Genomic DNA, 25,519 nt, shown 5'->3' with positions numbered 1-25,519 from the left:
ATCTCTCAAGATGTGCTCCTGAGTTTTTACAGAATTAAAAGAAATGACCACACCCCCAAACCTAAGATTAACCAGCTAACTTTTTTTTTAACTGGTGTGGAGTGACTACAGAGCTCAACATTTTGATCCCAGAAGCTATCTGTCAGGAACAGTCAGTCAGAGGACTATTCCTGTCTGTGTCCTTGTCTTGTTTATAACTGTAGGTGACTTTTAAACTATCTTTACTTTAAATCTCTCTCAAAAGCTTGCTTGGTGGATGCTATAAGAGTCTGAGTGATATTTTGACTGTTTTTATTTGCTTGTGTGTGACAAATGAATAGCAGGATTATTTACAATTCAGAATCCACCTGTTAATGCAGCCAGTATGTGTAGGTGTGTATTGTCGTATGTCAAACTAGTTTGATTTTTAAAATCCTTTAAAAATGCTTTACTGTACTTTAAGCAGGCTGTGTAGGACAATAACACTTGGTTGCTGAATGACTTAATAAAGCCCTAATATTAGTTCACCGACAGCACTTTAGTTCCTAACTGGATGAACTGCCTGTCCTCTACCAGTGGATCATATTTTAGTGGCCTACTTTGCACCAGGGCTATGCTTTTTTCTTTTTTTTTTACTGCTGGCATGCGTGGGAATAACTGTTTGACAGACTACCAATCACCCGTTCTGTGTTTTGCACCCCAAAGATAAATTTTTATAAGCTGTATTGGTTTCTGCTTCAAGATTCTTGCTCATTAAACATGAAATGGATGGCTTAAGCGATGAATAAAGAATAAAGCCTTTCACCTCTCAGTTCAAATGCAGTCTGGGTTAACAGTGACCGAAAGTCACTGCTGTGTGATGGTTTCCTGGTGGATAGCAGTGCCCGCTTTCATTGTGGTGTTTGCTGGAGAGGCGGACAGCCTCTGACTTGGCAGAGGCCACCTATGTGCTGACACATCTCTGCATAAATTCCATCTCAGGTGCTTGGGGGGAGGTTGTGGTATCCCAGCGAAGGTTGGTGACAGCTCTGTTCCTGCATCGGTCAGTGGAGAGTAAAAATCAGCTGCTAAGCATAGCTCCGAGTTGATGGAATTACCGAGGCCTTTCACAGCTTAACACTAGGCTTTAATTTAGGTGAGAAAACTCATTTCCTGTTTCGGTGGTCAGCTTTAGGCTTGGGTTAGCTTTACTTTGTTCCCTTTGCCCTCTTTCTCCGAGTGCAGGCCTAGCAGTTGCTTCATCGTTTGTTTGCACTTGCAGGTGGACAGATGTGGCACTGCTCGGAGCTGCGCTTCCGAGAAAGTTCCTGCACAGAAATCCTCCGTGAGGGGTTTTGGCAGTAACGTGGCCTCTGTTTTTTCACTAGGTCTCCCCTGTGGAAAATTCCTGGCCCTCCCTACTGAAACGAGAGTGGTGTGGGCAGCAGGAGGTCCGGGGTATCAGCAGGCTCTCCTGGCTGAGTAGCAGATTTTGGCTTGTTTAAGGGGAAGCACGGGTGTAAGAAACGTGTACCTACTGGAGATGCAGAGGGCATAGCCTGTGCCAGCTGTTCTGCGGAGGAGAAAAGCCAAAAAGGAGACTGAAACACTGCCAGAGATATTCTTGCTAAATTTAAGAAAGTTGTTCTAGCTAGTAACCCAAAGTTAGTGAGCGTTACTCTTATGGGTTGTTACAACCTAACCTTGGAGGTAGGGCAGGTGGCCTTCTTCCTCTTTTTTATTCCCTTGAGTATTTTCAGAATGTTCGTGGGGGGTTTTGAGGTAGATTTGAGATAAAAGCAGAAATTTTGCTCCTTTTTTTTTTTAGGGAGGGTAACTTTGGGAGACGGGATGGGCTGTGCAGAAAGTTCGTGGATCTGTGGAGGTTTTTGTTTCTGCTGTGCTGTTTCTGCCTGACATACCACCAGGGAGCTGTTGCTTTGAGAGCCGTTTCTGAGGTAGGGGTGAGGATCAGAGACCTCCTTCTGCCGTGCCCTTTCCTTTCAGGGCAGGAAGCATTCCGGCACAGACTTGGTGCTCGCATCGGTACCATCCCTGTGGTGCAGTGCTGTCTCTGCAGGGAACAACGTTTGTAGGTTTGGCATCACTTGGACTCATTTAAAGTTGTCGGGTGAACAAGCTTTGCCTTTCCTGGTTTAGGCCTAGCGCCTTGCATCCCTTCTTCCTGCAAGCTAGAAATCCTTCTGGAAAATAGGTTTTCCTAAAAAATAGGTCGTGTAAGTGGGATCCCCAGCTGGGGCTCAGATTAAATGGAAAAGGGTTTGATGGGGTGTCAGAAGTATCAAACTGCTTGGTCAGCAGGTGGTGGTCAGGTACCTTGGGGTAATCTTACTTCTGCTTCAGCCTCCCATCTCCTCCTCCTCCTCCCTGGGGACTGGACCTGTGCTCTGCTGCTTGTGGGGGGGAAAGAAAGCTACTACATTCGGTTGTCTTCTGATTGAATATGAATGTGAAGGGCTTTATTTCAAGTTCTAGGAGCAGGCAAAGAGTACTGGGGGCTGGTTGTGTAGATACCTGGATATAGGATACTCAGATTTTGCTCATCTCGGGCAGAACATCTCATGTTGTCTGTTTTCATGCACCCAGGTAGTGGGGTGAATCCCTAGTGGTATTTAACACACCATTTGGTGAGACGCAGCAGAGGGACGGGTAAGGTTTAGTTAAGGCCTCTGTCCTGCCTTCAGAAGGAAGAAAAGCCCCTGAATATTTGTCACATCATTGCTGAGCCTTCCACTCTGCTGAGAGGTGGTGAAGGACCCCAGCCACACGGTTGCACGAGACCATGAAATCTCTGAGATAAAACTAGCTGTTCCTGGCGTCTGGCGCTGTAAAACATGCTAAAAGCCTCGACGTTGCCAGACCTTGTCTGTGTTAGTTCTCTCTCTGGTGCAATTGAGCAGGTGTAACTTGTCCTCTGCAATTCCCCAGTGGAGCCAGGATCTCGGTGATGCTGATGTGCCATCTGCTGCCGGGTGAGACGAGTATATCGATGTTTCACACGTGGAAATGGCCAGAGCACGCGGTACGGATGCTGTGCTCAGGGAAACAAACTTTCCTAGAGAAAAAAAGACACTGAATCCGCTATAAGCAGATGAGATGAAACCTGTGACGTGCTTGAAACTGAGCGTGTTCTTTATTCCTGCTGTAGTGTATGCCTTCCCTCAGTCCACCCTGCCTCACCCTACTAACAAATAAACTGCTGGAAGGCTGTAGGTCAGGGTCTGTGTTCGGGGCATTGCTCAAAGCATGTTGTATATCTATTCCGCGGGGAGTTTTTGCATGTTCTTAGAATTCAACATGTGCTTAAGTGCAGGATGGGATGCTTATCTCAGGATAGGGGTGAGCTTGTGTCAGGAGTCCAGATATACCCATGCATGGGTATTTTATTCTCCTCTTTGGCAATCACTTTCTCTGTATTCTCAAGAGAGATGAGGCTAATATAGCCGCCTCCTATTTACCCGCTCCTGTCTCATAGCAACACAGTGGAGGTCACTGCTGCTCTCTCGTGACAGTCTTTTACATTAAAAGCACAAGATGCGGTCTTATAGTGCCTGGGGATTAGAGTTAAATGTCTTAACATCTAAACAGACATCTAAACAGCTCTGAGGTGGATAGCCAAATACTGACATTCATACCGTACTTGTCACTTCTGTATGGAAATAGATGTCTAAATCTCTGCTGGATTCAGCTGCCTGCCCGTTGAGGTGCTGCTGCTTGCTGTGTAATGCAGAAAGCTGCACGGGGAAGTTCTGACCTGCAAGGGTTCGCCCGTATCAAACAATTTGCAGAGTCATTGCCATAGCCAAAGATGTTCTACGACTTGCCTGATGATAATCCCTTCTGCTCATTGCTCATGATACTCCTAAAAGCCCATAGCATAGAAGCATTTTGGAATTCGGGGTCAAACTCTTAGCAGAGCGGGACACCCCAACGTGCCTGTTCCTGGAGTACCTCTAGACTTCAGACAGGATTTTCTCTACTATTTGGGTACCAAACCGTATCTGTGGGGAAGGAATTAGCCCCAGAGGTGCACACCTCCCTGCAGAAGAGAAGCTCCTGCTGTTCTGGTCTCTGGGCTTTACCCCGGGCCGGTTACCCCACGGTTCAATTTGTTCAGAGCAAGTGGGAGAACATCGGGCTCCAAACTACTGCAGCGAGCCTTTGGCAGCCAGACCGCTGCAGTGTCTGTGGGCTGAACTGACGGTGCATGAGCTGGTTTGCTTTTCAGGCGACAGGCTAATGTTTGGGTGCTGCATGCTAGCTCATCCATGAAAACCAACAGTCCCCGGGCCTTCGGACTGTGGGAAATGCGATATAACGTGATTTTTAGCTTGACTCTGCTCCGTTGCAGGCCGGCAGTTTCCCTGCTTTTCTCTCTGTGGACTAAAAGCTTGCCGTTGAGTCACAAAAGCCAAGGTGCTGCGTGGTGACTTGCTCATGTCCCCGAGCCCTCTGTGCTCCGTCAGCCCCGTGCATCTCCAGCAGCTCTGCGAGGGGGCTGAACTGCCGCACCGTGTTTGCACAGCATGCGTGGAATTCCAGGAAAAAAAGCCCCAGATACTTTGTTCTTCTGCTTGTGTTGAGTTTTCCTAAGTTAGCCAAGCAGGGGTTGGAGGAGCAGTGACCAGGAGCAGCCTGGGGGGGGACGTGTAGCGCTGGCTGATGCTGTCGGTGTCTGCTGGGAGGCTCCTGTACTGCTCTGCAGCCAGGCACCAAACTCCTGTCTCTCCTCAAGTGTACCTCTTCTCCATCTTGACTCGGTCCCAAAGGCAAAATAAAGAGAGCTGTTTGAAAGCCTGCGTTGTGATGGTTTATGAAAGATCCACCTGAGCTTGCTTTCATTTCGGTGTTACCTGAAAATGCTCTGCTACTCCACAGCTGCCCTTAGAAAGGGGACGGCGTGCTCCTGTGCCCTCAAATCCCATCCAGGTGTCGTGCATGTGAATGTGGAGGCTTTGCTGTGCCTGGTTGGTCCCCTAGCACAGGCGCCTTCATTTAAAGACCTCCGCATTTACAGAGGCCTTTAACTTTCCAAAGCCTCTCAATTCCCTCCTAGGCACTGACATCAACTGGTGATTTATAACAAAAATTAGCATGTACAGGCTTCTCTCGAAAAAATCATGGCCCTCTGTTCTCCTGCATTTGTCTGAACAGCCGGCATGCTTTCCGTAGCCAGTTAGCAATTACTTGTGGGGAAGATGCTAGAAGAGCTAAAAGTGGATTTGCAGAGCTGCAGCTGAGCTTTTCATAAAAGCAGCGATCTCGTTTTCAGAGTGGAAGCGAAATCACCAAAACAGAGTGAGTAGTTCTTCAGCTGGAATAACGTGGGTAAAACTGCACTTGTAGGCAGAATTATTTTTGCATTTCATGATGTAAAATCTTGCGTACAAGGGGTAATTATTCTCGAAAGCGTCCTACAATGGAGGTTGGTATTTGCATTCTAACAGTGCCTGAAGCCCTCAGGTATCAAGGCACCATTATAACTGTGTTGAATAAATATAATGAGAAACATGCTCAGTGAAGAGCTTGCATCTTACTGAAGAAGAGGAAAGAGTTTTCAAGAATGCTTATTTTGGGGGGAGGGAGGGGTGATAAGAGTTTCTTGCTGAGGGATGGATAAAAAGGAAGGATAAAAACCACCTGAATAAAATGACTTAGCCATGTGTGTTAGGAACTGAACTGAAATCTATTTCTTCCCCCCCCCAGTCCTGATGATTTAACAGACAAATGCAAAAGCAAAGCCTAGCAACCAGCCTCTAGAATGCAGAAATTCAATTTCACAAGAATTTCTAGTTTTCCCCTGGAAATATCCAGAAGAGCTTGAAGTGAGGTGCTTCCTGCAATGGTGCTAGTTTAAACCAAATTCTTCTCTTCCATGCAGGAGCTCTGTTAGGTGTGATGTGAAACCAAGCCCATGCTCTTGGTCTGAAAGAAGCAAGTTTTAGAAGTTCTCCTCTGCACTAATAAATGCCCTGGGTAAATGGCCTGCAGTGAAGAGCTCCTTGTATGCAGAGTTACGTTATGGTAATCCCAAGACCAAGGATTTTTTTCTTCTTTTTGGTGAGATTCATTGCACGAAGCTAACTTGGGGCAGATGGGGAGCACCTTGCTCCTGAAGTCCCTGGAGCAGGGCGAGGAGCTCCCGCGGTGTCAGCCTGTCGAGGGCAGCAAGCGGCACCGAGCTGCGTGTGCTCAGTAACGTGACTCTAAAGCTGAGCTAAACTCTTGACTTTAATTAACACGTTATTAGCATAATTGGGTAGCTTTAAATTAGGTGCTGCAGAAAACAGCACCTGAAGATCCAGAGGGTTCCCTGAGAACAAGGCTAGCAGCCGCTTCGCAGGGGCTGGCTGCGCACACGAGGACTGATGACCTGTTCTGGTGTCTGACCTAAGTGCAGGGCTCTCATTAACTGCGTTAATGGGCTGGGCTCTCATTAACTGCGTTAATTCCTTTGTCGGGAGCTGCTGCAGGTGCTTATGGCAGGCACGAATGAGCCAACGAAAAGGTTTTGCTGCGGAGCAGGGAGCCCCCAGCAGAGGGAGCAGGCGGCTGGGAGCACTGCGCGGAGCACCGGGAGGTTTGGGAGAGCTTTGCCAGGCGGATCTGCAAACAGAGCCTGCGTGCAGCTGGTTCAGAGATGAAGCAAGTTCTGGCGAATGCCTGTGCAGGTGGTTGGCCACAGATTCTGGGTTTTGTCTGCAGAGCAGTACTGGGTACAGCAGCTTAGCCCCTTTGAGGTGACTGTTCAGGATCTCGTGCCTAACATAACTTCTGTATCCGTTATCATTTTGTGTGTGCACGTGCACCCGTGGCTCTTCATGGTACTTTAATGCACAGTTTCCCGTCTGCTCTTCCCCTTCCCCCTGTTTCAGTGTCAGTATTTTTAATTAACTCATTATTAGAGTAATTGTGTAGCTTTAGATGAGATGCTACAGAAAGCAGGACCTGAGTGGTACCTGAGGATCCAGAAGGCTTTCCTGACAGGTTTCCCAGAGGTTTCCTTCTGCTCTTCCCCTTCCCCCAGTTCCGTGACGGTATTTTTTGCTAAGTGTTGGACATCTCAGTCTCGGGCTTCTGATGGGAACTGCTGCTTTCTGCGTGGAACTGCTGGGGGTTACCTCCCGAGGAGCTCACTTCCCAACCTGGGAGCGCGGCACCTTCCTAGGGCTGCAGCGTGCTTGGTTTTCCATCGCTGCACGCGTTTCTGGCTGCAAACTGTAATTTCCCAGCTCCCAGTCTTCTTTTCCATGCTCTGCACGCAGTTCACAAGATGTCCTGTTCGATTGTTTGCTATTCCTCCTCTCTTGGTTGAATTCTGGGAGCTGTTGGGAGATGCTCCGTTTTGCTGTTGCCTTCTATTCCGTCCGATATATCCTAAAGAATTCTCACTAGCTGCAGCAAAATCATCAGCTCCTTGTAGCGCTGCCTTTGTAGCACAGATCCACAGCGGAGCTCTTGAAATTGGGCAATTCTAGTGCGGCTGGTACTTGATGTGAGTTGTGTTAGGCTCATGTCACGGCTCCTGCAGCGAGGTTGTTGTGGAGCTGCAGTAGGAGGTGCAGGAAATGATGGCAGGTTTGGTGTTTTTAGTTATTTATTTGGAGATTTTTCTTGCTAAAGGTGAAATGGTGAAAACTTGAAGCCAGAGCTTGCTCTGTCCCTTAAGGACAGACTATGGCTTTGTGCTAGCTTTGCTTCTGGCTAACGCATCAGCATGCTCAGAAGAAGTTGGGCTGCACGAAACGAGCCCTTGCCTGTTGGTCTTTGAGACTCTGGCAATGAAATGCAGCGAGCTCCCCTCGTCCCGCTTCTGACCTGGGTATGTCCTTGGGTGCTACGGGAGGATTTTACGTGTGGTTCGTATCTCTGTCGCTGTGACAAACTGAGCATCTCTGTGGCTTGGGAGGTCCCTTACCTGCCTGCTGTTCTCCTTGTTCTGCTTCGTGATGAAATGAAGCCAGTTGGTGTGAAGGTTAGGGTAACGTCATCCTGAGAGAGCAAATACATCGCGGGGAACGTGGCCTTAAAATCCTGGTTTTTCTTGAATATCCTCTATGACCTATAAGGGCCTCTCTCAGCTGCTTGCTGTGGTCTTTACGCCTGTGAAAGCGTAGGCGCTGGCTTTGCAGATGCGGCATCCACAAGCAGTTTTTGCTCTGAGCTAGAAAATATCCCGAGTTTCTTGGTCCAGTAGCACCTGAGAAACGTTTTGCCTGCTTTTAACCTGGCAAAGTAACATCTGAAGGAGGTAAGTGGGCAGCACCTGGCATCTCCTCCGGGGGGGACGGCTCCAAGCAGCGAACCCTGCGTTCTGCGAGCGCTTCCTAAGGCCGGACAACAGAGGTGGCTCTGGTGGGCAAGGGGCCGCGTTGGGCTCAGCAGCGTGGGGCGGGCTGGTCGTTATTTGTAGGCGGACGCTGATCGCTTTTCTTTCTTACCAATTGAAATTGATTATGTCTCCAACTTTCTTTCAGGGTTTCCACGGTCCTTATCCCTTCGGACAGTCTTAAAACACAAACACACAAAACGGGTATCGGCAAGAGGAGAATTTAAAGAACTGACTTTGGGGGGAAGGGAGGGGGATCCGCGTGGCAGACAGACACAGCGTGGACCCCCCTTCTCTGCCTCCATGTTCTGGATAAAGAAGAAAATAAAACAAAAGCCCAGTAACTTAAGACTAGCTGTTTCCAGAGGAAAAATCTAAGTATGCATGTGTGAATGCTGAATTTCAGGAGTGCCGTTTAATGCTATGAGAAAGAGTATACCAACGCCGTGGATTTTTTTTTAGAAGTCATTCTCACACTTAATTAGGTAGCTTAAAAAGAAGATTTAAAAATGAAAATGAAAAAAGCCATCTTTAAGAAAAATATTTTGCCTACAGAGCGGTTGTAGTTTGAGCAAATGTTTAATTTCTGTTTGTTTCCTGTTCATATTTTTTTAAAATAAGGGACAGCGTGCATTTGTATGGAACTGTCATGTTTTGCTTGTTACCGAATGGGATTTTGCTTAGCATCTTCTGGGTTTTGTGCGGTGACTTGTTTTTGTTGGATGTGTTTTAATGACAGGTTGGGTCTGCACCCAGCTCTGCGTTTTTAATATCACCTTCTGTTTATAGTTACCAACTTCTTCATCTTAATTCTTCTTTTTTTTTCCCCTTTTGGTTTGGGTGTTGCTGTTAGTTGTCCTGCATGTCGCTAGAAACCCTGCTGGAGACCAGGTCTCAGCATCACAATTAGGGAGAGACTCTGGGACTGGGTTAGGATAGCGTGGAGGGCTCGTTCCCCTTCCCTTTGTACACGAAGTACACGTAAATACACGCCCGTGTTAATAAGAAACAGATTTATTAAAGTTCCAGAGCTATGTGGTTAGCGTTTAAGAATACCTTTTTGTTAACTCTGATGTACAGTAGCTGTGCCTAGAGCGACCAAGCAAGTATCTCGCTCTCGTGCCAAGAAGAAACTTTTCCTGTAGCCGTAATTCACGTGCTGGTAGTTGCAGAGCTCTGCAAGTCCTGTCCTTAGGGCTTTGACTCTCCCGTCTCTCTCTCTCGCACACAGTTAAGTTGGAATCCGTTTCTCCTGTGATAAGGTGTTAGCTTCGAGGCTCGTTCTTGGCATTTCTGAATGTAGAGGAAGAGTCGGCAGCTGGGCTCGCTCTGTTGCCTTGTGTTGTTGCCTTTATCATCCTGGCTTGTAGCCTTGGTGAGGCTCTCGCCTTCTAACCGGGCTCTCCAGGGCTGGTTTCTAGAGGAGGGCTTGTTCCTCCAAAGATGCGGGTTGCTCTGCTGCTCCTCCGCTGCATTTTCTTGCAGTTAGTGGGTGGAAAGCCCGCAGTGAGGGGAGGGAGACGGCCTCGTGGGTTCCTAAAGCTCCGTGTCACCCTCACATCCTCCCAAGGGGAGCGAGCTGAGGGGGCACTGGCTCGTGCAGAAGCTTGAACGAACTGCCAAAGATACGACGATATGCAAAGACCCCGCTACCTTCTTCCAGATCTCTCTGGTGCAGCCTCCTCTCTCCTCTTGGGAGCAGAGCGCAGGCGTGCTGCGGGCTGGTCGCTCTCTCCCGGTTGTGTTTTCTTGGTTGGCTTTCGGGGGAGGCTTCGTTTTCCTTGCAGCTACCAGTTAGTGCGTACAGGTGGATCCTGTGGAGGGCTTGGGAGGAAACTAGGATGCTGTAGCCCCGCGCTGACTGCTTGCTGTTACTTGTATGGAAATAGCTGACAGGTTTGTCTGTATTTGGGTTTTAAGGGTCGCTGTTAACTAAAGCCTCCCTGCAAGAATCTGCTTGCTGGGAGAAATGAGTATAATGTGAGAAACCGCCTGTATGCAAGAGGCACCGCGGGGTTTGGATCGCCAGCCCCGTGCACGCGTGGTTTGGTGAAGAGCTGCTCAGGAATGCAGCTGTGGCGGGTGGCGCAGTCTGGTTCTTGTCCTGGAACATCCTTCTGCCCAGCTTTGGTTGTGTTGTCGTAGCATCCAGCCCAGGGAGTGGTCTGCATTGCTGCAGTGGTGCTGGGCAGGTCGATCCTTTCCCTGCTCCCTCTTCTGGGAGCAGGTGGAGCTCGCCAGCAGCGTGGCACGCTCCGAAGCCGTGGATGCCTGCCTGACCAGTGCATCTCCTGCAATGCTGCCGCTTCTGAAAGCATCTAAAACACCCGGGACTGCAGTTTGTCCGGGTGTCAAGGTGATTCCTTGTCTTTATGAGCTCCTTTTGCCAGCTGGCTGGGTGGGGAAGCAAGACCTGAGCCTGCATGCTACAGCTGGCACTGCGACCTCTGCCTCGTGTCGGCTGGGAGCCCCTTGAGCCCTCGGCTACCCCTGCTCTAGCTTTCTGCTCCCAGGCACGAATTCTTCCCCTGCGTAGAGTGGCTGCCACGCCTGTGCTGCTCCTGCTAAGGCTGAATTTTCCTTTCCTTGAAACAAGCTCGCATGCACCCCACGTAGTCCCGTGCTCAGGAGGCACACTTGTTCTGCGCAGATCCAAACCCACTCGCGAGTGATTTTGGTCCGTGGTGGCCTCGTGACAAGGGTCACCGACTCCAGGGTGTGGAGAGAGGCAGAGCTCAATCTGAGATGCTGCTGAAATCTGCATCCTCTCTCTGCTCACCCCACAGCTGTCCCCCAGGTAGCCGAGCTAAGCGCTCTCATCATGGGGTGACCTCTCTGAAATGACCGTGCAGAGCTCCGGGGGTGCTGGAGGTTGGGTTCTGGCCCTTGCTGTGCCAGTGGGACAACGTTTAGGTTGGTGGTTGCTCTACCTTGCCGGGTTTTTCCTCTAGTAAAAACTGTTTCACCGGGGCCGAAGGTGGTTTTCTCTCCTCTCTTGGAGCATAGTGGTGCTGCCAGCCCTCACGCTGCTCTTGCTGTCAGGATTCCAGCTTTAAACGAGGTGGGTTTGAAATATTCAGCAAAACTCCTTCCAGGTGACTTCAGGGCGCTGTGATTGTATGGGTTTCCGTAGGATTGAGGCATTCAAACTCAGAGACTTAGCATCAGATACATGAAGTGAATAGTATGAATTTTCAGGAGGGCTGAATACCAAGAGTCTGGTGAGCGTGTGGCAGCTGAGGTGAGCTGAGCCCGGTGAGTTACACGTGCACACCTCGGGCCTGGTAGGGATAGGAGGAAATCGTGACTGAGTTGAGACTGGAGAACCAGTACAGAGGCAGCATCACCCCAGCGAAGCCGCTGTTCCTGACCGGGGGGAGACGGGGCCGGCACCCACTGGTAGGTGAAGGCGCGGGGATGGAGATGCAGCTGGCTCCGGCCTGACGGGCACCCACCTGCCCTGAGGAAGGGGGAAAGAGCTTCCTTCCCCACCTGCTGCTCCAGAAAGAAAAAATGATGCCCTCTGTCTGCTCTCCAGACGGATCCGTGTGTCGAGCATGAGCCACCTTGGACATGGAGCTGTCACCCCCCGAGCAGGGGCAGTGCAGGCAGCCCAGGGAAACCAGAGCGCGGTCAGAGCTCCGCAGGAGCAGCCCCAAACCTGTAAAATAAAGGCACACGGAGGGGAGGAATCCCCTGCCTGCATGTCAGGGGTGTCGTACTCACAGTCCTCGAGGGCTGGAGGATGCAGCTGCCCCTCCGAGGGGCAGAGCTGCGTGGGTGTGAGCAGCCGGAGCCCGCCGGGCTGGGAAATGCACGCTGTCCCGTCTCTGGGTTTCTCTTGTGTTTAATTAATTTTATTTTATTTTTTTTTTCCTGGTGTGAGTGAGTGGGTGGTTCTGCAGCCTGTCTATTCTCTCTGGGGGGAGTGCATGTGTAGCCCAGGATGGTGTGTTGCCTCATGGAGTCTGGGAGAAGTCCTACGATAGCACATTGGGGGTAAAAAATAAAAAAAAATAAAAAGTTTTTTTTTTCCGTAATGTATAAATGAATATTTGTATGATTAAATTAACACAGAAAAAATTGTTCTGTAGCTGTTGAGAGTTTTATTGAAGCTGAAAAAGGAATCTGAATCTGACATCTTGTAGTTAAATGTACTTGTTCCGTCCCCAGGGTGTTTCCAGGGTCATAAGCTCGCTTCTCTCCCTGCCTTTACCCCAACTCAGTTTACAAAGAAAAGAAATTCAGCGTGTGCTGAGTTTGCAGAAAAACCTCCCAGCCCAGGTAGATGCGTGACGAGAGGCTGAGGCCTGTACAGATTTTTTGTGAAAGGTGATGGGGAAGAGCCTGTGCAGGAGGGAGGGGGTCCCATGGCAGCACCCGCCCCAGGAGGAGGAGAGCGCCTGGGGGGCAAAGCTGGGCACTGGGAGCCTTGAAGGCCTTGTGGATACGAGCTTAGAACCAGGCCATCCATTTCCCAAAGCAGCCACGTTTCTGCTCAGGACCATTGCTCGGGGCTGGGGCTGAGCCCCCAGGTGTGCCCCCAGAGCCCCTCGTGTGGCTGCGGCCTGGCTCTTCGCTGAGGTGCGGCGATGCCCCATGGAAGAGGAGGAGGTTCGGCCTGCTCACCGCTGTCACCAGTGGATGTCCCTCGTCCCACGGGCAGGGAACCTCGCACATCGAGCTGTGTCTGCTGCCTGCACCTCTCCTCACCGGGGGGAACACGGCGCTGAGCAGGGAGAGCCCAGGCTGCCGGAGCCGCCGGCGCCTTCCCCATGGATCCAGGATGGGAATGGGACGGAGGGGAGGTGACACCGAGGGGTGCAGCGTGAGGAGGAGCAGAAATTGGGGGTTAGCCATGTTCACGTGGTCTCCAGCACAAAGCTGGGTCCCTGTGTGCTGCTTGTGTGGTTTTGGGGTGTCCTGGTGCATCCCCAGGCCGCGGCACGGGGATTGCGGTGTGTCAGGCTGCAAGCAGGAGCTGCTTGGGGACCCTGGGGTAATCAGCAGAGGAATTCTGAATGAACGTAGCCTATTATAATTTTTAATTTATTATTATTATCATCACTAGGGGAATATCTATTAGTGCCCTGTATTAGGATGGGGACATGTGAAGGTCCTTGGGAACCACTTCTGTGGCCAAGTCAGGCTGATGGCATTTCCCAAGCAAGCCCTTATTGCTCCAGGCACCCAGCCGAAACATTTGCCTATATAAACTATATTCTGGAGCAGCTTAGCTGAAGATGATCTCTTGCTTATGTGTGACTTTGTTATTAATCCTCGCAAGAAAACCTCAATGTGTGCACGCGCTGGGTTTGCCTTTTACCATTTGAATAAGTGCCTGGAGCTTTCATGTGCTGTTTCAGCTTGACTGAAAACCTTACAGGGAACAGACATCCTGCTACCTGTGCCCACGGGTGTTTGTTTTGTGCCTTGAAAAGAACGCACCCCTTGAGCTCTCGGTGCTCACGGGTGTCTGAGACCGATCCGTGTTTGGACAGGTTAAGTCGCCCCCCTCCTTCCCCCCCAACTTTTCATTTACTGCTTATTTACTTGAAGGAATCTGTTTGCTTTTAGGGCTGCAACCTGTCAGAAGTTCACCAGAGCAGGACAATACGATCACACCTTCCTTCTAACGCTATCTCCCCAGCAGGCGAGCGACTGGAGCGATTGCTAGACTGGAGGTCATCTTACCACCGCGGCTCCTGCACGGTTCGCGGCGCGGGGCGAGCTGGCACGGCAGGGCGCCAGCTCAAACAGCTGCTGCAGTCACCTGCGAGCCATCAGGGTTTGCGCTTTCTCCTCCTCCTATTTTTTTTTTTCGAGGTGGACGAGATCAATGTCCATTAAAAGGTAATAATAAAAAACCCTGCTCTTAATCTGCTGATTTTTTTTGGCTTGGTGGAGCGCTGGCTGTTGCAGGACATTCGCTGCTATATGGACATGGGGGAGAGGGGCGCGCAGGGACTGAGCTGCATCGTCCCCTGGCCCGTGTGCTCCCCTGGGAGCTGCTGCTCTCCTCGGCTGACCAAGGACCACAGCACAGCTCCAAGCAGGCTGTGCCAAAACCTCCATGCACCCGGTCCGGGGCTCCAGCGAGCATCATCCTGCAGCAGTTGTAAGTGCAGCAGCAGACGAAAGGCCAGGCCCTAGGGATATTTTTTTCCCTGCCAGTGTGGGGAAGGAGCGTGCACATTTGCACTTGGCGTCCACGGGAACAGCTTTTAGTGCAGCTTTTCTTGGGAAGCTTTCTGCGCCCCCTGATCTGTCCTGAGCGTGCTCAGCCAGTGCATTAGTCGGAAATAGCCAGTTAAACAGAAACAATTTAAGGAAATCTAATCTTAAAGGTCTCCTACCCCATTCATAAAACAGCCAGCTAAAAGCGTGCGCTGGAAACTGAGAGCAGAAGCAGATGGTAGGCGCAGGTAAGGACCAGCATTGTTTGCTCCATCAAATATTATGGGATTGGGGCTGGCTTAAAGGCTGTCACTCGGAGCATTCCCCTATTTTGTTTACATTTTTGCCTGCAGTAGTAAAACCTTCACAATACCGGTAAGGGCTTAAATGGGAAAAAAAATGAGGCCTGTTTTCACCTGCTTACAAATGGAGCAACCGGGGCAGCACCCTGCAAGGCGGCTGGGCTGGGCTGTGGGTCGGTGACCCCACAGAAATCATGGCCCCATCCTGTGCCGTGGTGCTGGGAGGCGATGCTGGGGTGTCCAGATGGGTGCAGAGCAGCTCCTGGCTGTGCTGTGACCCCTCAGGAGCCTCGTGGAGGGAGCAGTCCTGGCTCCTGCCCACCAGGGCTGGCCGGCTGAAAGCCTTCTGCGTAAAATCGGTTTTCGAACCAATCTCCCCGGGGCTTTCACGGGCTTCTTGGCCTCTCCTGCTCCCAGCCGAGGCGGTTCCAGCTCGGGGTGTTTGAACAAGCCTGAGGCTGGCCCTCGGGTGCAGTTGTTGTCCTTCAGGCATCCTCCACCCCTCGGGGGTGCTCTCCAGCAGCCAGGCACCCCACTGGGGCCGTGCTGGCCCAGCTGTTCCCGGGAACTCGGTAAGGAGCTCTGCAAACAAGGATAAAAATCTCCAGAGCTTTCCCACTTGCTGCCAGGGCTGAGCCCTGCATAATCTTGCTTGGCTGACTCACGGTGAAGGTGCAGGCGTGGGCTGGGATGTGATCCAGGAGCAGTGCTGCCTGTGGGGTGTTGTGCCTGCAGGACCCAGCCGGGCGATGCCCGAACCCCTCGGGCGCACGATAAAACTGCCCAGAGCTGCCAGCATCTTGCAGGCAGGTTCAAAGCGCTCTTGAAGCACCCGTAAACCCCAAACGGGGAAAAACCCTGATTTCGGATGGCCGAGAGGGAGAGCAGGTGGGCAGCTGGGGGAGGTCACATACAGGGTGCCTCGCGCAGCGCTGCCTCCGCAGAGATCTCCATTTATTGACTTAAAAGCGAGGCTCCCGCTGCCCAGCTGCTGCTCGGAGCAGCCAACATGGGGCGAGCAGGGCCGGGTGGTGGCAGCGGGGTGGTGACAATGGGGTGGTGACAACGGGGATGCTTTGTCCTGCAGCCGCTGGAAGGTGCCCACTTGGGCCGCTTCCTATGCATGCGTTCAGGCATCAAGGTCGGTGCTCGCCCTGTTTTTTAGGGGAGAGGCTGAGATCGAAAGTCCCAAGCCTCATCCAGCTCCCTCTGCCCGGGCAGGCAGAGACCTGGGGCTCATCCCTGCTCGCCCAGCTCTGCTCCCACCCCAGCTGCCCCTCACCAACTCGTTTCCTCCCCATTAAGCTGGGAATTCAGACCGCAGGCCGGCCGGCCAGTCTGCGTGTCCTTCTGCTCACTGGGACGTGCTGGGCTGCAGGGGGCCGGAGCAGCTCCCGGTGGGTGGCACGGGGACACCGTGAGCCGCAGAAGGTGCCTGGAGATGATTTATCAGCCGCCTTCCCCGGGGAAGGGCCTGGCCTGAAGGAGATGCCAGCAGAGGGAGCTGAGCGTGTTCCTCATCTCCAGCCCTCCATTGCTGCTGGACGTGGCTCCTCCAGCCCCTGGGACCTGGTGCTGGTGGCCACCCGTGTCCCTCTGCAGCAGCTGCCACCGCGCACGGTCCCAGGCCGGGGAGGTGCTCGCGTGTTTCTGGCCACCCACAGCACCGTGGGGTGGTGGCACCGTGGCACCCAGCCTGCCACTGCCACCACGAGGGTGACCTGCTGGGGACAGCTGAGCTGGGCAGCTGCCCGTGCCGGGCAGGGTCCCCGGTGCAGCTGGGATGTCCTGCAGGCAGTGAAGCCCCATCAGAGGCGGCCTGGACCCCGTCTGCGTGCTGTGCAGCAGCTGAAGGTGCAGCCAGGGCTGCAGCCCCCCAAATTCAGCCAAAGCTGGTGATGACGCACCGCTGGGGATGGAAGACGCAGCCCTTGGGGCAGGGAAGCTGTCCCCAGCCCTGGCAGATGCGGACATGAGCCGAGCTCCTTGCGCTGCTGGCCCAGGAGCACCGGGGCTTGGAGGGGTCTGTGTGGTGGGAGCGGGCAAGGCTCGCTGCGCAGGGAGCAAACGCGAGCCTCGTATTCCTCGTTATCTAATCTGCGCCGCTTTCCCTCCTCGTTGTTTACCGTGCTTGAGTTTCCTCAATTAATTCTGACAGCTGCAGGCTGGGCCGTGACGTCAGCCTGCAGTGGCGAAGCCCAAAAGCTTGGAGAGGCACCGAATGTGACCCTGGGGGTGACCTCGGGGACCAGATGGGACAAAGCCATCGCTCCCCGTGCCTGGCACCTGCTGCCCGCAGCACCCTGAGCCACTCCGGGCTGACCACGAGATGCCCCTCGGTGCCACAAGGCTCTGCAGGGACATGCCCCGTCCTCACACGTGGGACACCCAAACCTGTGCCACGCTGGTGCCGTGGGCTCCCATGGCCCTGGGCCTCCCGGGAGGGTTGTAGCGAGTGGCCACAAGTGCTACGGAGCTGGACTTTGAGCAGAGGAGCCTTGGGCAACTGTGGCCATCTGCTGCCGCTGCCCCTCCAGGTAACTGCGTGAACACCCACCCGGGGCGGTGCAATTAAACGCCGGCGGTGCAATTAAACGCCTGCTGCTGATGCTCTGGGGGGGTGAGAAGGGCGGCTTGGTCAGCCCTGGGCTCGTCCTTGCTCCTGCTGGTCCCGGGCAGAGGCGTCATTCTGCCAGGCCCCGGTGCCCTGCGGGATTTGGTGTCCCACCACTGCTCCCCTGTGCCCGCAGGGACCTCGCGGCACCTCTGCTGTCCCCACAGCCGCACCCTGCCGTGGTGTGGCAGGACGGGGAGGAAAGGATGGGCTCCCCTGGACATGGATTTGGACAGTCCTGGTTCCCCCATCCCAGAAACGAGGGGGTGATGGGGAGCTCGAGCTCCTGAGCGAGGAGCACAGAGCAGTTCAGGTGGGGTCCCTCTGGTCCCAGCGCTGCTCCGGCAGGGCCACCCCAAAAACGGTGCTCAGGGCCACGTCCAGGCGGCTTTAGGAGATCTCCAGGAGGAGCCCCCCAGCCCTGAGGACCACCGGGGGGGCACTGTTTGGGGTCAGGCTGGTTCTGGGGCCGCCCTGCTCTGCCTTGCCCCACGGGCAGGGTGCGGGGCAGCGGGTGGATGCTGCCCGAGAAGCAGGTTTGTCCGAATTTTAACAGGGATCTGCACACACGCAGAGCAATAAGGAAACGGTTATTTAAAGAGCAAACAAATGGAAACTGCGAACGGCGCTCTTTCCTTTTTTTGCGGGCGGAGGGCGCGGTGCCCATGCCGTCGGCTGACGGGAGCGGGTCCCCCCGGGGCCGCACCGCGTGCCCGGCGGTGGCCGTGCCTTTGGCCGTGCCTTTAGGGCCGGGGACAGCGGCTGGATGGGGCTGCGGGATCCGCCCCGGGGTGGGCGCTTGTAAGCTGGAAACGAGCCTCGGGCTGACGACGTTGTGCCTCATCCCACCAGGAAAAGGGTTTACGGGCCATCTGCAAACGCCAATCCTGATGAGCGCCTTCGTGACGGGCTCGCGGTGTCACAGCTGCGTGCGTGCCACCAGGGACGTGGGGACATCCCGGGGCTGGCTGCTGTCCCACACCACACCGAGGGCAGGTTCTTGCGGCGCAGTGCCCGCGTCCTGGGGCTTCATTTTGGCCAGGGGAGGTGGAAACCTGGGGCTGCCGCTGCCTGGTGTGTGCCACACGAGGCTGGAGCAAGGATGTGGTCCTTGGCCAAGCCCTAACCCTCGCCGTGCTGTCATCATCCGAGCCTCTTGGGGTGCCTTAGTGTCTTCTGTCCCCTTTGGAGGGGTCTGGGGCTGAGGGTCCCGGCATGTCCCCAGTGGGATCCTGTCCCCTCGCCCCCCACTGCACCAGCACCGCTCGCCCCGGGCAGCCCCGGTGTCGTCCGTCCTTTTGGGGCTGCGGATGTCACGGTGAGGGTTTTGTTTCAAAGGGCAGCTCCTTCCCATCCTTCCCCCCCTCCACACTTTTTTCATCGGCTTTTGGTCGGGGATTAGGCACGTGTTGACAGAACAAACATTTTGCTGCCCTCAAAATCCATGGCTGACAACAGAAGTGATCTTCTCGCTGCGCCAGGGCCCGAGCCAGCGCTGGGATGGGGCAGAGTCAGGCTCGGGGCAGGGGTGCCCCATTTTGGGGTCACGTCCCACGCTGGGCTGGCTGTTTCGGGGTCTGGAGCCCAGATCCTGCAGGAAAGCAGGGAGCACTGATCGTCTTCTGCTTTCACGTCCCCTCCTGTGCAACCCAGCGCGGTGCCCGTGTCCCGCAGGGGCTTGGTGTGCCCTGGTGGCCCAGCGCTGTGCCTCCCAGCCCCCCTCCTGGTGTCATTTATGGTTTCAGCCCCCTCCCAGCCGGGCTCTGGGAGGCTCCTCGTGGTGCTGAGCCTCCACAGGAGGCTGAGGATGGGAGGCAGCTCGTGTTTGCTGGGAAAAAAAAAAGCGCAAATTCCTCCAAAGGCAGAGGGGAGCCCGGCACCTGGGGAGGGGATGACGGCAGGGCAGGCTGCTGGGGATCCCCGTGCCTTGTCCGGGGTCCTCCCCGTGCCCCCTTTTTGCCTGGTGGCTCTGACCTGGGTGATTCTTATGGGAACAGCGCCTTTCCTTCGGAGCCGGGTGACTCACGGCTGAGTCACTGCTCGCTCTGCGCTGCCTCGCTCGTCCCCAGCTGCCTCCGTGCTGAGCCCCCCCTGGCTTTTCCCTGTGCCCCCCCATGGCCTGCGGGATGCTCAGGGCTGGCAGAGCCGTGCCTCGGTCCCAAAACCGCAGCTCCGTGCAGGGTGCGCAGCAGCCTCGTCCCCAGGGGAAGAGGAGACCCTGTCCTCTGGGTGGGGTGACACAGGGGGTCCTCACCCCTCTGCCCCCCCTGGGAGCTGCAGCAGGTTGGGGGGTTCTGATGTCAAAGGGCTGGAGCTCCCCCAGAGCCAGGGGAGGTGGCTGGGGTTTGCCTCCCCTTCTCCACCCAGCCCTGCCACCTCTTATCCTCAGAACATCCCAACGGCCCATTTGAGGCTTATTTTAAGGGATTCCCTCGTGGGGCAAAACCCTTCCGGAGGCTCTCTGGAGTTGGACAGTGCAGGACGAAGGGGAAGCTCAGCCAGGAGCCTCCTGATCCGCGCGGCACCGCGTGCCCTCGGCTCGCAGGCCATGGGAGCGCCTCGTGCCGCCCGCTCCGGCCCCGTCGGCGTTCCCCTGCCCCGGTGGCTCCCACGCCCCGGGACCGCCGCTCCGTGGGGCCGTTATGCCCGGGGACCGTTTGCTCTCGGAGGGGGAAACCAGCGGAGGAGAAGAATGAATTTGCATTTCTCCGTGGCAGCCGCTGTGGGAAAACAAAGCCGCCGAGGGTTTCGGCGCTGCGCGGCCCCGTGCCGGGGCTGTGTGAAAAGACAACATCGTGTCCGCTGGCCCGGGGCCCTGCTGGTCTCACCTGGCTGCTCGTGTGTGCCTGGGAACCGCCGCCAAGCGGCCCCGAGCCCGCAGCACGCCGAGGGGGTGCCGGCCACGCTGCCCCGTTACCGGTCCCACCGGTGGGATGAACGGCTAACGGGGAGGGAACGGGGGTACCGGGCTTGCGCGGGTTGTATGAAGGGGTTTGGGGTTCGTGTGGGGATGTGGAGGACCCGCATGGGGAGCCCAGCTCAGGGGTTGTTCCTATCCGTGTGTTTCCCCAGCGTGCGCCCCAAAACGGTGCCGGGGGTGGCTGTGACCTGCCCTAACCCTCCCTCTGCCGGCGTTGGCTCTGCCACCGAGCTGGGCGCACCCGCCCTGAGCCCTCTCTTCCTGGCAGCGCCGCGCGACCCGCGGCCACTTCCAGGCTTTTAATCCCGAGAGACAAAAGCAGCAGCTTAGAAAGCCACCGGAGGAAGAAAAGAGCAGGGTGTTAAGCAGGGAACAGCAAACACGCAGGTGGATCCCGCTGCTCCCAGCCCGGCCGCGTGCCCTGCGACCTCCCCGCCTGCGTCAGCCGCGCTTGGCAAGGGGGGAGCCGGGGACGGGGGGGCGCATCCTGCACCGGGCACTGGGGTGCAGAAGCAGGGAGCTGGCAGCAGCCGGCACGGGCAGCGGCCGTGGTCGGGAGCCCCGGGGGTTTTTTTATCAGGGTGGGCCCCGTACGCGGGTGCCAGCAGCAATAACCGGGGCTGTTTGCCCTGAGCATACGCGCGGCGCCCTGTAAATGGGGTTTATGGCAGCATCTGGGAGATGGGGAAGCGGGGTGAGCGTGGCCCGGAGGGTAATAAACGGGAGGGGCCCTGCCTGGCTCAGCGCCACGGGGGTGTTTTGGGAAGGGGGACGTGCGGCTGGAGGCCAGGAGGAATTTCAGGGGAGTCGCTCGGTCTCCGCTCCGGAGCCACCTGAAGATCACAGAACTGTAGGGGTCGGAAGGGACATCCAGGGATCATCGGGTCCAAACCCCAAAGATGCTCCCTGGGGTGTCTGCACGGGGTCGTCGCACAAACAGAGAGCCCGTGGGCTGCTCGGAGCCTGCCCTTGGGTTATTTCCCACGCAGTTTGACAGTTCAGTCAGCTTTGGGGTCCAAGCTCTGCTGGAAAGCCAATTTCCCCTCTGGGAGCAGCCCCCCCAGCTCGCCCCAAGCCCGGCAGCGTGTTCCCGAGCTGGGCACCAGGAGCCCCCTGTCCCAGCTGGGTGCAGGCAGCTCGCTCCCTTCCCGGCAGTGACACCGGCTCCCCGCTGTTTGCTCTGCTTTGGTGGCATGGGGACGCCTCACAGGGACAGCAGCTGTGGGGCTGGGACAGGGAAGGAGCCCAGTACCCCCAGCCCTGCCGAGGCTGCTCTGTTTTGGGGCAGGGAGGAGCTGGCAGGCAGCGGGGGAGATCTGCGCTGCCTCCTCCTCCTCGCCCCGCTCCTTCCAGGCTCTTTCTAGGATCACAGGGAGCGCTCCCGGCGCTGACCTCCTGTACGTGCCTTAGCTTGAAATAACACAAGAGCGAGCGCGATAAACCCTCTCGGTGCGGGCTGGGTGGAAATGAATGGCGGTGAGCAAACAGCCGGGGAAGAGCAATTAAGATTACGGGCAGCGGGAGGGGAGGGAGCAGCAGCCGCCTCCCGCCGGGGATCTTCCTCCCGCACAGCATCCCCGGGCTGGACCTCATGGTGCAGGAGGGATTCCCGGTGTCCCGGTGCTTCCCTGCTGCTTGTTCCCAAAGCCCGAAGGAATTTTCCTCCCTTGGTGGCTGGGATCTGCACCCAGACCCGTGAGTGCATGCAGCCGTGAGCTTGTTTGGGTGCTGACGGGAGGTGAGAACCCGAAGGCTGCGCGATGCAGCCCTCCTCCTCGGGACGCAAACACCGGCCAGATCTGGGGCTGGCGTGGGCTGGGGTGCTGAGCGCTTCGCCCCGATACAGCCGCCTGCAGAGTGGGGCTGAGCCTGTGGGTGTGTGAGAGGCGCTTGAACCATTTCCAGCCTCCCAGGCTCGTAGAAAAGCCCGAGGAATCCCATCCTGCTGCCCGGGAGCGGGGGTTCGCCTCCTCTATGGGCATCACCTCTGCAGAGCCCGGCAGCGCGGGCACCAGCTCTGAGGTGGGGGCAGGATTTGGCCTCTCAGGGACCCGAGCGTGTGGGCTGGCTTTGCATGGGGACACTGCTGTTCCCAAAAGTGGTGCGGGAAACGAAGCGGAGGAAACCCCGCTGCTGGGGAAGACCAGGAAACGCCGCTCGGTTCTGGTGACGGAGCAGGCTCGGTCGCCTCTGCGGTTTTTGCAGTGACATCAAGTCCCTTCAATGGTTTTATTATATCTGTGCGTTATATGGCTGCTTATCTGTTATTCTTGCGATGGAGCCAGAGATTAGCTGCAGGAGGGTGGGCAGAGAGATTCCTCCAGGCTGATTCACGAGCCACTGCTCCGTCCCCTCCTGCTCCAGCGCTGAGGTTTCAGCGCAAAAGGTGCCGGCATCGGAGCCGATCGGTTGACAGCCAGGACAAGGAAAAAGCATTAAAATCTGCGCACACGGAGCAGAAAAGCCAGACTATTTCCCCTCTTTCATTGTCCCACAGGTGTTGCAACCTATTCTTTTCCTGTTTTGCATATGTAACCAGAGCTGCTTGCAACCGCCTCGTGGCCCTGCTGGGATTGCGCAAGGGAGGCGAGACCGCGCCGGGGTTACACGGGTGGCCACAGCCCCCAGCCTGTGCCAGGGAGGGAACCAGAGCGGTTTGGATGGGGCAAATCCACCTCCAGCCTCCTGGTTTCGAGGGATTTCACTTTCTCCATCCACCATCAGTGAGAGCTCCTGGCTTTGCCCGAGAGCATCGGGTACAGTTTTGGGGCCGCGCTGCGGCACAGCCGCCGCTGCCCCATTGCGGTGAGCAGCAGGGGCTCCGAGCTGTGCCTGCATCCTGCAGCAGAGGCTCAGTCTCGGGCCAGGTCTGACATTTGCCCCTGGTCCCCGTGGTGGTTTTTGGGATGCTTCCCTGCTTTTGCAGCCCCACGTTGTGCTGCCAGCCTGGCCAGCTCTCCCTGGGCAAAGCCAATGCGCTGCGAGGCAGGGAAATGTTTTTCCTTTTAATCTCTTCTGCTTATCGAAATCTCCGGTGCTGCTGATAGGAGCAGCAGGGAGAGCTTTTTCAGAGCCCGATGAGATCTGCTGCATTGGCTCCCAGGCAGGCCGGGAGGACCCAGGTTTGGGATGCTCCCAAGAGGGGACCCAGGGCCAGGCCGTGCGTCCCCTTCACCTGGCGACATCCCGCTGTCCCCCAGCGCACTCTGACCGCCCTCTCCTCCAGTTTGCTCCGGGCTTCTTTGCTATTTGCTCTGGCAACGGGTGATAATTAAACCCATTAAGCAGGGGAACGTTTCCCATTAAACGTTTCAGAGGGCAGCGCTGATGATTTGCAGCCCGGGGCTTTGGAAGCAGCCAGCCAGCCAGACGGACGTGCGGGGAGCGGGGAGGCGCGGGGTGGCCGCGGCGGTTCCCGGGTGCCTGTCCTACACGTCGGCTTTGCTCCGTATCGCATGTTTCCCCAGCTGACACACCTATGTTGCCATTCATAAGCTACGATAAAGGTCCCTGCGCACAGAAGGCTGCGTGGCCTCGGCTGCGGGGCCGTGCTGGGTTGGGGCAGCCCCTGGCTCCTGTTTGGAGACACCAGTTCCCACGTGGGGACCCCAGAGAAGGTCTGGGCGCTGTGCACAGACCCCGGAGCTGGGCAGAGCCCCGGGGCCGTGCCTGTGGCTCTTGGCTTCACGCGGTGGCTCTGGCCAGGACCTGTTAGCGTGGGCGGGGATGCCAGCCCAAATCCTGCTGCTTCCAGCACCCCTCAGCGTGAGGCACAGCCCCCAACCGATGGGGAGGAGGAATTCCCCAGCATCCCGACCCGCTGCAGCTGCTTGGCACTTTGCAACGGGCGTTGAGGGATGCTGGATCCAGCCTGGTGCGCTGCTGGGTCGTGCACCTTGTGCCTTGACCGAAGCAGGGCGAAGATGCTCAGGGTGGTGCCGGGGCTGCGGTGAGCCGGGGGCGCTGGGTGGGCGCTGGGGGGCTGGGACCCCTCTCCCCACCACGCCGGCTGCGCCACGTCCCTGTCCCATGCACCCACCCCACGCCAAAGCCCAGCTGGGGCCGGCGACCTCCCCAGAGGGGCCGCATCCTTCCCAGCCCCCCCGTCCCCCCTCCGCCGCCGCCACGTGTTACGGACCTGGCCCTATTTACCAAAACAGTGGAGAAAACTCACCTCAGGTGGCAGGAGCCCTAATCTGGGGGCAATGTTTTCCATGGGATAAGATAACATTAACACACCGACCGCCTTCTGACGGGGTTTTGTTTTCCTCCCTCCTCCCGGCAAACATCGCCGGTGGACGCTTATCGGCCGGCCGCTCCGGGGTGAGCGGGACGGGGCTGCGAAACCCCCCCGGGACACGGTGACGTGGGTCCCAGCTGGCGTGGGATGCAGCCAGGCTGCACCGGGGTGTTCGTGCCTGTTTTTTTTTGTTGTTGTTGTTTTTTGGCTGACACAGTAAAATCGTGGGGTTTTAGGGCATGGGAGAGTTCGGTTTTGCGTGCGCAGGAGAACCGCCTGAACCACCCCGCGTTCTTTACGTGGTTAAAAAACGACAGTAAATTCCAGCTCGGGGTCTGTCTCGGTCAAAACAGCTTTTTCCTGCTTTTGCCGGTGCAGACAACCCGGGCCCGGAGCGCTGCACGTTCCCGCCGTGCCCCCAGCGCCCCGCTCCTCCCCACACGCAGCAGCAGCGCGGGCCCAGGGAGGAGAAGGTGCCAAATCCCAAATCCCAGTGCCTCTTCCCTGCAATTTTGGGCTGGTGAACGGAGCGAGGGGCCGTGGCCTTGGTGGCTCAGAGCATCCTTGTTCGCAGCCTGCTGCCTCCGCTGTGAGCCGCATGTGGCTGTGCTGGCGCACGAGTTGCCGGTGATGCTCCTGGCCCCCAAACCCCCGGGGGTGTTTGTGCCGTGGGGTTCTGCCAAGCGCTGTCATGCACTCAGGGTCTCTGTGCCACGGGGTCCGGCCCGAAAAGAAGCCTTGGGTCTTGCCCTGCGTGGCATCCCCATCCCTCGTGTGGGTGTCCCAGGTGGGAAGGGGTTAACGCTGCCCGATTTGCTCCGCTCCCCTCCCGGGACCCTTTTGGGTCTGAGCCCGGCACCTCGCTGCACCCCTCAAGGGTTAACCCCGCTTGGGCTGTTCAAACACCTCCAGCTGAGGTAAGCACACAGCCTGTTTGTTCAGGTAAATAAGGAAGGAA

The 25,519-nt window shown here is 56.1% G+C and overlaps 1 protein-coding gene across 1 annotated transcript in view; it reads left to right on the top strand.

Annotated features, from left to right (window-relative positions):
* The window catches only part of ILRUN (inflammation and lipid regulator with UBA-like and NBR1-like domains), a 32,654-nt gene extending 20,263 nt beyond the window's left edge, over positions 1-12,391 (top strand). The window contains exon 5 of the mRNA XM_035346855.1: positions 8,457-12,391. Within this exon, the coding sequence (XP_035202746.1) occupies positions 8,457-8,492 (36 nt within the window). The 3' untranslated portion in view covers positions 8,493-12,391. The remainder of the gene's footprint in view (positions 1-8,456) is intronic.
* The last annotated feature ends 13,128 nt before the right edge of the window (positions 12,392-25,519 follow it).

This window comes from Oxyura jamaicensis, chromosome 26 (assembly GCF_011077185.1).
Source record: "Oxyura jamaicensis isolate SHBP4307 breed ruddy duck chromosome 26, BPBGC_Ojam_1.0, whole genome shotgun sequence".
NCBI classification, from domain to species: Eukaryota; Metazoa; Chordata; class Aves; order Anseriformes; family Anatidae; genus Oxyura; species Oxyura jamaicensis.
Note: the sequence above shows the minus strand (reverse complement) of the source record. Positions and strands in the feature narration are given on the sequence as shown.